The sequence below is a fragment of the Tilletiaria anomala genome, assembly GCF_000711695.1.
Source record: "Tilletiaria anomala UBC 951 chromosome Unknown K437scaffold_4, whole genome shotgun sequence".
NCBI lineage: Eukaryota > Fungi > Basidiomycota > Exobasidiomycetes > Georgefischeriales > Tilletiariaceae > Tilletiaria > Tilletiaria anomala.
The window spans coordinates 174,278-186,648 of record NW_013547018.1 but is presented as its reverse complement, the minus strand read 5'-3'; the positions used below and the strand labels follow the sequence as shown (position 1 = coordinate 186,648).

General features: G+C 54.5%; 7 protein-coding genes across 7 annotated transcripts; 4 read left to right on the top strand and 3 right to left on the bottom strand.

The window, feature by feature from the left end:
- The first annotated feature begins 104 nt into the window (after positions 1-104).
- K437DRAFT_116506 (uncharacterized protein) lies at positions 105-791 on the top strand. Its single transcript, XM_013390498.1, has 3 exons — positions 105-353; positions 420-618; positions 698-791. Exons 1-3 carry the CDS (start codon positions 192-194, stop codon positions 718-720), a joined length of 384 nt encoding a protein of 127 aa, XP_013245952.1. The 5' UTR covers positions 105-191; the 3' UTR covers positions 721-791.
- K437DRAFT_116514 (uncharacterized protein) lies at positions 768-4,291 on the bottom strand. The gene has a single exon (XM_013390497.1). The coding sequence runs from the start codon at positions 4,079-4,081 to the stop codon at positions 863-865; it is 3,219 nt and encodes a 1,072-aa protein (XP_013245951.1). The 5' UTR covers positions 4,082-4,291; the 3' UTR covers positions 768-862.
- A 556-nt stretch (positions 4,292-4,847) lies between these two features.
- K437DRAFT_116313 (APH-domain-containing protein) lies at positions 4,848-6,455 on the top strand. Its single transcript, XM_013390496.1, has 2 exons — positions 4,848-5,668; positions 5,742-6,455. The coding sequence occupies exons 1-2, from the start codon at positions 4,982-4,984 to the stop codon at positions 6,213-6,215; spliced, it is 1,161 nt and encodes a 386-aa protein (XP_013245950.1). The 5' UTR covers positions 4,848-4,981; the 3' UTR covers positions 6,216-6,455.
- Positions 6,456-6,835: 380 nt separating this feature from the next.
- Positions 6,836-9,251, top strand: K437DRAFT_266043 (uncharacterized protein; the record flags this gene model as incomplete). Its single annotated transcript, XM_013390495.1, has 6 exons — positions 6,836-6,944; positions 7,085-7,615; positions 7,702-7,858; positions 7,925-8,023; positions 8,108-8,423; positions 8,481-9,251. 6 exons carry the CDS (start codon positions 6,836-6,838, stop codon positions 9,249-9,251), a joined length of 1,983 nt encoding a protein of 660 aa, XP_013245949.1.
- Positions 9,252-9,462: 211 nt separating this feature from the next.
- On the bottom strand, positions 9,463-10,720 carry K437DRAFT_266042 (alpha/beta-hydrolase; the record flags this gene model as incomplete). Its single annotated transcript, XM_013390494.1, has 3 exons — positions 9,463-9,604; positions 9,681-9,975; positions 10,063-10,720. 3 exons carry the CDS (start codon positions 10,718-10,720, stop codon positions 9,463-9,465), a joined length of 1,095 nt encoding a protein of 364 aa, XP_013245948.1.
- Positions 10,721-10,912: 192 nt separating this feature from the next.
- On the top strand, positions 10,913-11,778 carry K437DRAFT_116288 (uncharacterized protein). The gene has a single exon (XM_013390493.1). The coding sequence runs from the start codon at positions 11,104-11,106 to the stop codon at positions 11,584-11,586; it is 483 nt and encodes a 160-aa protein (XP_013245947.1). The 5' UTR covers positions 10,913-11,103; the 3' UTR covers positions 11,587-11,778.
- Positions 11,735-12,194, bottom strand: K437DRAFT_266041 (uncharacterized protein; the record flags this gene model as incomplete). The annotated part of the gene is made up of 3 exons (XM_013390492.1): positions 11,735-11,769; positions 11,867-11,955; positions 12,100-12,194. 3 exons carry the CDS (start codon positions 12,192-12,194, stop codon positions 11,735-11,737), a joined length of 219 nt encoding a protein of 72 aa, XP_013245946.1.
- Positions 12,195-12,371: the final 177 nt, after the last annotated feature.

Below are 12,371 nucleotides of genomic sequence, written 5' to 3'. Positions count from 1 at the left end.
CTCCTTGCCATTGCTGAGCACGGAAATCAGCCTGGGAAACTCTGTGCACTTTCGATACAAAGGCAAGGAAGCCAACAGTGGTTGTGGGGCACCATGTCACGCATTGTGGCGGCGCTAGATCTGAACAACTAGCTTATCCTGGGCTCTGGGTTGGTTGCTGCGCTGCCTCGCTTGTTCAGATCGCACGCTGCATGCATGCTGCGAGCATGCCAATCCCACAGAGCCTGTTTCAGATTATTGAATACCTTCTCTCTCGTTCACCAACAGTGCCACCCAAGAAGGCCGCCATTCTCGCTTCGGCGACAAAGACTTCCAAGAAGAAGAAGTGGAGCAAGGGCAAGGTCAAGGACAAGGTGCGTATTGCTTGCCTAGCGCACACGAGTGGGCTGCTGACAGTACTATTGACCCACTGATCGCAGGCCCAAAACTCTGTCGTCCTCGACAAGCCCACATACGACAAGATCCTCAAGGAGGTGCCAACGTTCAAGATGATCTCGCAGTCGACTCTGATCGACCGTCTCAAAGTCAACGGTTCTCTCGCTCGCCGGGCGATCCGCCACCTCGAGAAGGAGGGCCAGATCAAGAGGATCATCCACCACCACGGGCAACTTGTCTACAGTGAGTGTCTTTACGCTAGCTCAGCCAATTCAATTGAACAAAAATACTGATCACAATTCCAATGTCCTGCTTCCTCTAGCCCGTGCCTCTGGGTCTGACTAAGGTTTTAGCCCTGGTGCGATTGATTTCACTCTGTACTATGCGCATTGAATTGTCTTCTATGTGAAAACTTGGGTTTACCTTCTCGGAGCAGTGGGCGAGTCCGAGGAAAATCAGGGCCAAGTGCAGCTTTACGTAGTTGTTGTCATAGTCGCTGTCTGAGATACATGAGCACACGCACGAGACGTGCATTGAGCATGGCAAGCACCCACGCGCCCCCTGCCCGGTCTTGCTCCGGAATCGACATGTCCATCCACATGGCCTTTTCCCCGCTTGCGATGCGCATATTCCTTATTCCGACATCCGCACGAACCGTTCGCCTCGGTCCACCTCCTTTAACGCGTGGCCCGTTGCTCAACTGTAGGCCCTCTGCGCTCTCGCCTCCGCCTGCACCTACGTGCCCATCCGTGTCCTCCTCACCTCGTTTCTTCGCGTCGACGGAGAACACACCTAGCTGCACAGGCAAAGCCTTCCCTGCAGCAATAGGCAGTGCATTCTGGTACCTTGGCTTTGCCTTACGCTCCAGCTCCATCTCGCGCGCCAGGCTTTCCCATGGTACGGCAGAGAACTTGGTCCAGGCGCGCGACCACTGCAGCAGTGTCCACCGCGCGTGGTCGCCACTGACGCGACGCAGAGCCGTCAGCAGCCAGAAAAACTGGTTGGTCGACGGTGCGAGAGTGTCGATGTCGACGGCTTTGCGTGGCTTGTAAAGGGCTGGTACCGCTGAAACAGCGACTGGAGCAGAAGAGCAAGACGTCAATTGCCCACCGTCGTCGATCTGACTCGCGGTGCCGCTGCTGTATGGATCCACCCAGCCTGCCCGACGCGGAGAGTGGCGGGGACGAAGCTGCAAGAAGGACTCGAAGATATCGCCGAAGGAGTTGACGTTCCAATCACTGGGTGTTGAGTCATCGATCTGCCAGCGAGAGTGCGACAAGGAATGCTCGTTGAGGTAGTCGAGGCGCCCAGGCACGCTGTGTCGAGCAAAGCCACGGAAAAGGCTGTCGTAGATGTCGAGGCCGGGGAGAAAGGTCTCTTCGTTCTCCTCGCTTCGGTTGGCGTCAGGCTGAGAGGTGAAAAAGTCTTCCTGCGGTTGCGAATCGTCTCGAGCTTTGGGAACATCAGCGTGAGCAACGCGGCGACGGTGGTAGCCCGAATTTATCGGCGTCTGCACCATGTCTTCGATTATGCCGATTGCGCCTTGCAGGTCTCCGTGCCAGCTGAGCGACTTGACGAGCAGAGCGTACGTCTCTGCATTCGGAATGACGTGCAACGGAAGCTTTGCAATGCCGAGCATGCCTCGCAGCTGGCGCTGAGCGAGCGGCAAGTCTCTCGGTGGAGGAGATGCGATCATACCGTTGCCCGTACGACCGTCTTCAAAATTGGGATCAGGCCCGAATTCGTGCTCACGCCCTGCCATAACGAACGCGGAAAGCGGATCGTCGTAGTCCGCGTACTGCTTGCGATTTCTTGCAGCTGCTCCCGGCCGTGCCCGCAGGGTCTCAAGTTCAAACAAGATGAGATTGTCGCGCATGGCTTCGTAGATGAGTCGGACGATCACTAGCTCGTTCGCCCATGTGCTTGAGCTAGTCAGATGGTCCGGTTGCGCCGTGTCCTCCTGACTCATACTTTGGTCCTGAACTCTGGGCTGCAAGTTGGGCAGATGCGCCATGAATGTATTAAACAGTGTGACGTCCGCTTGCCCTCGCTTGACCGCCCTAGCAATGATGAGAGGCACAGCCTCGAGGGTGTGCGAACGCATCGCAAAGATGAGCAATGCGTTGTAGGTGGACTTGTCAAAGATCTTGCGATGATCAGGGCCCGCCTCTGCTGACCCAGGCGAAGCCAGCTTGATGTGAGAGCGCAAATCTTCGCATAAGGCAGAAATGACAGCAAGAGCCTTATCCGCGGTCCATTCGAATGTGCGTGTCTGTTCAAGTAGGCTTTCGAGGACATCGAAGGCATCTGCGTGTGAGGCTTTCACTTCGAGCTGACGGGTATTTGCTGAGCGCGACAAGCGTCGCTTCAGTCTGCGAGTGGTATGGTGATTCTGTGTAAGCGCTGCCAGCTCCTCAGAAGGTTTCTGCTCCAGCTTCTGGGGCGTCTCTATTTCTTTCGGGTTGTCCCTGGATGTCGAACGCAAGCATTTGATCACTTCTTTCACCCGCCACTGCATCTCCTCAGGTGTGATGCGGTCACTGTCGTAGCCAAGCACCCCCAGGCTCGATCCTATGCGAGGCACAGTGCGCGCGACTGCCGTGAGAAGCAGCTTGTAAGTGCGTAATTGTATGCTATTCTTGAAACGAACCCTGATTTGCTGGTTCTGCCGTTTCCCCGCCGTAAGCATTTCCGGGTCATGATTGTATGGAAAAGGTGAAGGAAGAACCAGGCGAACAATTTGTAAGGCTTCAAAGAGATGCAGCGTACTGATTGTTCGCGAGCGATTCAGCACGAGGTGTAGGAGGCGGTCCAACAGCAGGATTTGGGGTGTTGCATTTGCCGGCCTCGGGCCGAGCTGAGGTGAAAGCAACAGATCTTGCAGAAGGCCTTGAGAGCGTTGCACCACTCGTAGTGGATCGCTCTTGAGTGATGTCTCGACAAGTAATGCCATGCGAATGGTCTCTAGCAAAGCCATGCAGCGTTTCACAGCCTTCTTTGCACCGCGTTCCGTCTTTCTTTCCACCGTTGCTTCTGCTTCTTCGGACGCGAATTCGCCTGGAACATGACCTTCCCGCCGCATTTCTACCTCCAAGAGGTCTTCAAGACCAGGTGGTGCAGCCCATATGCTCAGCATACGGTTCAGCTGTCTAGCAGATAGCAGTAGAACTGCAGGTATTTCCTCCGGTGTTCCCCCAGTACAGACGTCGTGCTGTTCGCAGAAAGCGTAGAAATGCCGCTCAATGACCTCGGGATTTGGCGATGACGAGGAAAGTGCGGCGTCAAGTCGACGAAGATGCATTGCACGCAGAGCGTAGCGATGAGCAGATATGGTCTTGCGCGAGACTGGCGCATCTTCTTTGGGGGGACGTTGCAGCGAAGGATCGTCACCCCCGAGCAGAGCTCGCCGAAGTTTTCCGTAATCCAGCGGTGTCTTCTTCGTCTTGATGTGGGTTTCACTGATGTTACGTGATGAAGAGGAGGCGAGAGAGTCGAAAGTCTGGGACGGGCTCGCATTAGTGCCAAATGGCCGCCATTGCTGGTGCCATAGTCTAGAGGCATCGCGTTGGCGGGCTGCCGAGGACTGATTAGCTTCATTTGCACAGGCAGCCTGCGCAGCTGATATTGCGGACGAGCGAATGCAAGCTCGACATGCCAGCGCAATCGGTCTCGGCGTGGTCGCAGAAACAAATAGCGCTATGCTCATGGTAGCAGACCGCCCGTCGAAAGTGCCAAAGAGATGGAACCGGTTCGATGCTGGTGCATGGCGTGCAGCGTCCTCATCGGACCTGAACGCTCATTTTAGGTATTGAGGATAAACACTCCGAGGCTCAGAAATGCGGCGGCTGGCCTCTTCGATCAATCTGTCGGAAGCTATCTACCCTACGAGAAGCGTGCGGCCAAAGGTACCCGCCGGTATAGTCACAACTTCATGAGAATGCAGAAGCTCAGGTGAGCGAGATGGGATCTTTGTTAACGTCCAATGAGCCACGATGGGTTCCGACTTCCGAGTCCCGTCTTATCGACTTCCGCCGATGTCGGACCGCCACGCAGGAGTTGTGTGCCTGCCCGCCCCGCCCACCAACCGGCAACTCGTCTCGCGCCGGCCGGCCGGTGAGTATGTACGCATGGCCAACTTGACCTTGTCATGTCGGTGGAGGCGGGTTGACCTAGCGCTTGTCATTTCGAACTCCCGGACCTGCTTCACATGCGAATACATTTGTCTCTTCGCTGCTCAGGAAAGATCCAGCAACCCTCGAGCTATTCAGGCGTCCATAGACAGCAGGGCAATCCTTCAAGACCAGAAACAGCCGAGCCTTCCTTTCTCTTCCCCCTGACCTCGGTTCCGTCAAACCTGGAATTGCGATTCGCAATTAAGATGTCTGAGGAGCAAAGCAAGATCGGTCAAGAGTATGGAGAGGTGCGGCAGAGCATTGATAATGATAAACTCAATGAGTATCTAAAGTGTGGGTCATCCCTGCTCCAGATTATTCCGTTTCGGTGGCGGTGCTTATTGGCACTAGTGGCATTTTTCGCGCTGTCGCTCATGCCATCACAGCCTGCGTCCCAGCCATCTCTGCTCCGGTCGACGTGAAGCAGTTTTCCTATGGGCAATCCAATCCCACTTACATTCTCATCGATCGAAAGTGAGTGCAGACTCTTGTCCGGAGTTCTGAAGCTGAGATCCAAAGCGCTGGTCTTCATGTTCTTTTGGTATCTGTCACTCAGCGGAAAGCATTATGTTCTACGCAAGAAGCCCCCTGGGCAGCTAGTCTCTGCGACAGCTCACGCTGTCGAGCGTGAGTATCGTATACTCTTAGCGATCGGAAAGCATAATCAAGCAGCCCCTATTTATGGGAACATGCTGCATCCAGATGCAGTCCCTGTCCCAGAAGTCTACTGTCTCTGTGAAGACAACTCGGTACTCGGCACCCCTTTTTACATTATGGAGTTTTTGAAAGGCAGGATCTTCAGCGACGTACGAATGCTCATGCTGCCAAAGGAGGAGCGTGCAGCGTGCTGGTTTGCTGCCATTAAGACACTTGCTGCCATGCATCGGATCAACCCCACAGCGATCGGATTGGACGGGTACGGCAAACTTGCCAACTTCTATCAGCGTCAGCTCAAGAGCTTGGGCGGCGTCAGTGTGGCACAGGGCAAAGTCAAAGATAAGAAGACGGGCAAACCTGTCGGACCGATCCCGTCATTCGAAGATATGGCCAAATGGTTTGCACAGAACCTGCCCAAGGACAAAAACACCATCTGCCACGGCGACTACAAGATCGACAACATTGTGAGTGCTACCGAAGCTGCTTCTTGCAAGCTTGCATCTCGTTGACGCAATCGTCATCATGAAATCCACACAGGTCTTCCATCCGACCGAGCCACGCGTCATTGGAATTTTGGACTGGGAGCTTTCCACATTGGGCCACCCTCTATCAGATCTGGCCAACCTACTACAGCCATTCTCACTGCCATGCTCAACCCCTTCCAAGGTCTCGGACCCAGATGAATTGGAGCGATCAAGGCAGCGCGGCGACTTCTGGCTCATGCTTGGCAACCTCACACCCGCTCAGTCACCTGTACCCGTTAAAGAGGAGCTGCTGAAAGAGTACTGTGAGGCAGCTCGCTGTGAATATCCTATCCCCAACTGGACATTCTGCGAAGCATGGGCCTGGTTCCGCCTCGCCGTCATCGCGCAAGGAATCGCGGCTCGCTCGGCTGCGGGGCAAGCGAGCAGTGCAAAAGCCAAGGAGTACGGGAGCATGTTCCCTATCGTTGCTGACGGCGCGTTGAAGATCATAAAGGCGAGCACTGGTGCTGTGAAAGCAAAGTTGTGATCGAAGGAGAAAATATAGGATGGGGAGCGCCGTCCCTTTGCAATGTCGATGACATTGTCATCTCATCTCCTAGCGAGACCTAACCGCTGAAAACTGTGACTGGCATGATGACGAACCGCTTATTCCTCCTGGTGTGCTGCGCGATAGCTGGGGCCGGGTGGGTCATACATAGCCTATGGGCTGTGGCGTAACTTTGAATACAAATACAATCCCTTTTGTGACTATAACACCGTTAACATATATGTACCATCTATGCACAGTTTAAAGATGTACACTGGGAGGAGTGTTCCCAAGTGGCGGCTTCGACGTGTGTTGCATTCAGCAGGACATACCTTCGTTCGGATTCGCAGGCGAACTCATGAGCTACTACCCGAATCAGACTCGACTCGGGTGCTGAGGTCCGTGTCCTTTCTCAATGTATCAGTAACAAGGAGATAGTGCTTGCCGCGATCAGGGGCGGCAGCCTTAAGGAACAAGAATCAGGATACACCCAATCTTCTCAAGGCGGGCATTGTAGCCGGGTTGGATGCACCGCGGATTCGATCACGTTGTGGGAAGAAGAGGAAACCCGAGAGCAAGGGCAAGGGCTCTGTATCTGTACTAATCTCGGTCTTCGCATCATGTCTGTCGACAGTCTGGCGCAGCTGCCATATGAGATCGCCACGGGCATCTTCTCGTGCGGGCTTCTAAATGCAGCGGATTTGGAGTTGGCTTCTGGCGTGTCCAGAGGTGCGTTCAATTGCGTGCCACCCCTCTTCGTGGAGGTTCGCCACATCAGGTCGCTTCCTTGGTCACCGGGAAGGATACAACGATGTGTTGCTTCGTCATGACCGACTGATTTTCGCTCGCTCTACCGCTTCGCACTACAGCTTGGCGCCAGATATGCCACGATGACTCAATGTGGCATAAGGCTGCATGGACGTGGAAATTGGTCAAGGACCTGGATACGACTCTGGAGGCAGTCAAGGCATCTTTCATCGACGAGAATCGATATTTTGCTCCGGCAAGAACCTGGCGGGAGTTTTGCATCGCGTACGAAGCGCTCGAGAAGCAACTCGGCTGGGACGCTGCTGCTCAACCGTTCCGTTATCCCGACGATTCGCTTGCAGCAAACCACGGAGTCGAAGGCGGTGGAAAAGCCCTCTTCCCCTCAATTTGCCGAAGGTTTCACGCAGCAAATGGCGAGATTGGATGGGGGTCAACCCATGGAGTCTTTCAAGACTTGTGGCGCATGAAGATCATACAGGAGGACCAGACGATCGTATCGACCGGCAAGGGCGGTGGTATTCGTGTGACTGATCTGAGAACGCACGAGCTCCTGTGGAGTATACCGCCAGAAATGACAAAGCGATTTCCTCACCTGGAAGCGGATAATACATTCATCGTCTGGGATATGTGGGGTACGTCCCATTCACCATTCCTTATACTGGCTGACAACCCATTCAAAGAAAGGACCCGTGCTAAAGTTAAGTAATTGCCTTTGCAGCCCAGAATAGCAACGACCAGTTCTACGTCTACAAGGCAGAGACCAAGTATGATGACCCGCCTGTATCACCGCGTAGAGGCCACTACAGACCGTACGCAGTACTTGCGCATGAGCAGGGCATCCATGCATATCGATTCAAGTATCCCTATCTCGCAGCGTGAGTTGGGCCGGGTAAAGCGACCGCCACTAAGAGCTCGCTTCACAGCTTTCGCGTTTTGCACAGTGCAACTGCCAACCAAAAGATCGTGTTCTGGGACTTGGAGGCCAAGCAAAAGGTCAAAATCCTCGACATCTCCCCCACGCGACTGACTCCTTTCAGCCTGTAGGTGCAAGGTCCATCGAGTATTGGCATCCCCAAGGCTCGGAGCGGTTAATCATGCGTGAAATGATGATTCATTGTGTGCAGGACTTATATCGATTTTGACGATCAGTACCTCTTCGTCACTGGAACTGGGCAGCTTGATATTCACATCTTCAATCGCACTTCGGAAGCATACCTATGGAGTATGCTGAAATATTTCGAGAAGGGTGGAAAGATTCCCTCGGGGTTCCAAATGGAGTTCAAGGTTCCGCCAGGAGCGTCCACACCGGGCCGATGGTTCGAGCGCTTGGCCAAGACAAGTATTGGCGGGGATGCGCTTGGGGCTTCCCTCAGACCGTCCGGAGTCAATGTCAGGACCAGGGACACGCCTCCTGAGAGACTCAGACACCGGTGGCTTGAGGTGCGTGTTCCTCACTTAGGTATTGTAGTACCCTCTCTGATCCCAAAATTCGTTTAGTTCTTTAACATGGGTCAAAGACTACATGATATCCGCGGGTGGGAAGCAATTCACATGTGTGAAGAGACGAACACGCTCCTTATCGTCTCTGAAATGGTTTTATTTGTCCTACGCGATTACAAAAAAACCTGCATCGATCCGAACTACAAACCGGAAATGTTGGTGTTCTTCCTACGAGATCCGTGGCGTAGTTTGCACACGCCACGGATTCAACGTCAATTCCAAGAAGACGATTTTCTTCCAACGGCGCTGTCAGTGTGTTCGGGTCGCGCCCTCTGGTACTCTCAAAAGCCTTACTTGGTCGACTTCAAGCATGCGCGTGAGCTCAAAGACATCAAAGTGTACCTGCTTGACCAACTGACCCAGGAGGAACAGCTTGGGCACTTGGACATGCAACCGAGAGATGCAATCTGTGACTACAAGCTCTCGCAGTTGCCTGGTCCTCACTATCGCACGGGACCGCACCAGTGTTCCTGCGTCGTGCTCACAAACACTGCTGCGTATATGGTCGAAGAGCAGTACATCGCACCCACCTTTCATGGCGGACGCGACAGCATAAGGGGGTGCAGCGGGCCCGTAGCAGATGGCGTATGGTCCTACACTCATGTGCGGTGCTACGACTGGGGTAGGAGCGCGCTGGAAAGGGTTGATCCTGCGCGTTGCATGGAGGAGCTGGCGCGGTTCAAGCAGCCACCGAAGTATGAAGGCCCGATGCCGTTCGAAGATACACCATCGAGTGCACAAATCCAAGCATTTTACCGCCAGACTTAAGTGCTCTAAGGAGCGGAGTGAGGCAGTCTTGTCAAACTGAACTCGGAGCTTTTGTACTGTTCCGTACACGTACATCGCTCATGGTACAGTATTCACAAGTCTGTATTAAATGTCGCGTGCATCAAAGGTGCGATTCACTTTGGGTCACAGTAGGCCATCCAAACTGTCTCGTGCACTCCATGCGTTCATTTTACATCTATCCATCTCTAAGTCACAGCCGGCCCTTGCTGGCGGCTGCATTGTTCTCAACACTGCTCTGCCAACTAGACTCGAGGGTCAATGTGTTCGGGGAAGACTTCGCACCTCGCCGCTCGCACAGCCAGTCACATACTGCGTCGACCGCTTCTGCGAAGCTGCCATGCAGCGTTGTAAAAAAAATGTCAAAGCGCCGATTGCTGCGAAACCGCGGCGCTACTTGCGCAGACTCACTGTCCTCTGTAATTGTGATCGGCGCCGTCGATCAGATGTAGGCGCAGTCTGACGCCGCGCTTCGCGACGGCGTTGACGAACCCCGCTGCTGCAGAAGTGGGTACGATATCATCGCGGGTGCCGTGCACGATCAGTACTTCGGACGTCGTTGGAAATGAGTTGGCATAGTCCTGCACGGCGTGCTTGGCCGCTTGCATGACGTCCGCTGCTGTAACGTGCTTCGTAACGGACTTGCCCGCAACTTTTGCGCTCCAGTCGCGCCCCTCTGCGCCGATGTTGGCATATCGCGGAAGGTCTGGAACTCACACGATAAGAATCGATTTCTCAGCCGCTTGAAGTGGATGGAGACGTGAAATGACCCGACGAGAAGATATGGACGCACCTAGAATCCCTGGTGGATACCATCTCGCGCTCATGCTAGCCAAGAATGGCACTCTCCGTGCCGGGTGAGTCCTTTCCCCGCACTCTTTTGCAAAGTACTCCCATGCGATACCCGCTCCTCTGGAGTGCGCGATGATAATCTCGATCCAGTAATTGTAATTCTTTCGCAAGTACTCGACGATCATGTTCAAGTCTCTATAGTTAGCAGCCATGTCGCCCAGCCGCCATTCCCCGCTGGATTCGTCATTGCCACGGAAATCGAAGCGGAAGGAATCAATGTCAAGCGCATCGACGAGTGCACGGTGATAGAGCTGGTCTTTGTGTGCGAATAGTCCGTGTAAAATGAGCGCTATCGGTCGAGCAGGTTGCGTGTTTCCTGTTGATGCCCGTGGCTCGAAACTCGAGCTGGCCGCACTTATTGAAGGGACAGTGGCAGTGGACGTGCTGCCAGCTTCAGATGACCCTGATGGTTGTTCCTTCTCGACACGGGCGAGGATCCCGACAAGTTCTACGCCCGCATCGATGCCGTCGCTTGGATATGGAATGCGAAGCTTGATCTGTACCTTCGGTGGGCCCTTGTTGCGTAGGCACACGGTCGTCCTGCCTGGTATTGATGTCGAAGGCAGAGAAGCCAGGCGTGATGAGGACGGGGAAGACATACTGCTCAGAAGCACCGCCTAGCTCCTCGGCTCTTCCTATGATAATAGGCAGAACTGACGGTGGGGGTGCGGGGTGCGGGTTGGACCAAGGTGTACGTCGCGCAACTAATGGCGGAGGTGACGTTCTGGAAGAGAGCAATATCGGCTTTCGGTCACAGCGCTGGCGGTATGCAGGCTGTTCAAAGACGTTCGGTCATGTCTCACTTGATGTGTCGTGATGAGGTCTCCCTTTTAGGACATGGCAAGCGAGCGCAACGTCATCGCAAAGGACAAGAGGATACGTACGTCGACCGCTTGCTGTAGATTGCAACTACTGTGTACACTGTAGTGCTCCCGGGCCATCCATTCGTCTGGACATCTGCGTGTTCGGAGACCCTCGGCTGATGGTTCTCGTCTCTTTTTGCGGTCTGCTGAATCAAATCACACACAGAGTATACGCTCTAGAACGAAATCTTAAACTGCCGGTCGCTGGCGTGGACCTGCATGCCAACCTCCCCCGCCGGCCAATGCTGACAGCGTCAATGAAGCCGACGAACAAAGTCAGCCGGGGGAGTTGCATTGACTGGATACGTCACACCCTTGGTCGGCTACAACGCGCACATGTGGGCAAACCAGATACAACCCTAGTCTGCAAATGTTCCTGTTACTGTCGAGCGCGCGAGTCGCGTTTGGATGCCATGCTAGGCTTCTGGCCGCTTGTGTCGTGGGTACATAAAAGCTTTGTTGGCCTTTTGCATGGCTGCAAGCAGCCTGCAAGCCCGGGCCACCGATGGATGGCGGGCAGAGTGCTATGCGAGGTATTTGCGGTACGATACAAGTACAATGTGGTTGCAGTAGAAGGGGGTTGGCGGTCAGCTCTGCGATGAGAGGACGACCACGGCCCTGCGACACGAGTGGGAGCATCCTCTCAAGGGCTCACGCCGAGTGAGACTGAATTCATTTCCGTGCACGCAGGCCGTACGCAGTGAAAGTTACTTGCGTCGCGACGGGTGCGTGCTCCGTGGCTGAACTTTATCAGTTCTCGAATCGGAGGTCAGCGCGTTTCGGTTCTTGGAAGCATAACATGCGTTGGGGTTAGCGTCATGATCCAAGTTCGCGCTCTGAAGCTGCGAGCATATGCCGCTATCTGAATGCAGCAAAACTCACTGATGAGAGGGTGTAGCTGCGCCAGGTAGATGATGGCCCACATCATGTAGCAGCAGGTGAGGGTGAGAATGATTGCAGTCCGAATAACGCTGTTCAGCAGCCATGGAGGCAACCACGATCAGTCATTTTCCAAGTCTCCGGCGCAGATACCTGACACACATCGGAGCAGTGACGCCGATGCCCCGGGAATAGCCCAAAGCTGAGCATTGGAGTGATCTGGGAAGGACACTCACACTTGGTTGGGGCCCCGCTTGGCCGTCGCAACCCAACTGCCAAAGCCAGCGCCAACAGCGGCGATGCCGACCCAGACCGGTGTCCAGCCCGTCATGATGCACGCGTATAGCAGTCGTAAAAAGGCGCAGATGAACGTTGCACCCTCGCTGCAATTGGGCCTCTGCTTTGTTCGTCAGATGCTGACCTGTACAAATGGAGATGGCGAAGCGCTCAGTACAAAGACCAGTCAGGAGTGCAAGTCGGAGGGTCCGCCCAGTCTCTTTGCGTGTCA

Excerpts from the sequence above, each read along its gene's own strand:
- K437DRAFT_116506 (XM_013390498.1), top strand. The coding sequence starts at position 192 with ATGCATGCTGCGAGCATGCCAATCCCACAGAGCCTGTTTCAGATTATT. Across the intron at positions 354-419 it reads AGGGCAAGGTCAAGGACAAG|GCCCAAAACTCTGTCGTCCT; the intron begins GTGCGTATTGCT and ends CACTGATCGCAG. Across the intron at positions 619-697 it reads CCACGGGCAACTTGTCTACA|CCCGTGCCTCTGGGTCTGAC; the intron begins GTGAGTGTCTTT and ends TGCTTCCTCTAG.
- K437DRAFT_116514 (XM_013390497.1), bottom strand. The coding sequence starts at position 4,081 with ATGAGCATAGCGCTATTTGTTTCTGCGACCACGCCGAGACCGATTGCG.
- K437DRAFT_116313 (XM_013390496.1), top strand. The coding sequence starts at position 4,982 with ATGGGCAATCCAATCCCACTTACATTCTCATCGATCGAAAGTGAGTGC. Across the intron at positions 5,669-5,741 it reads ACTACAAGATCGACAACATT|GTCTTCCATCCGACCGAGCC; the intron begins GTGAGTGCTACC and ends AAATCCACACAG.
- K437DRAFT_116288 (XM_013390493.1), top strand. The coding sequence starts at position 11,104 with ATGGTTCTCGTCTCTTTTTGCGGTCTGCTGAATCAAATCACACACAGA.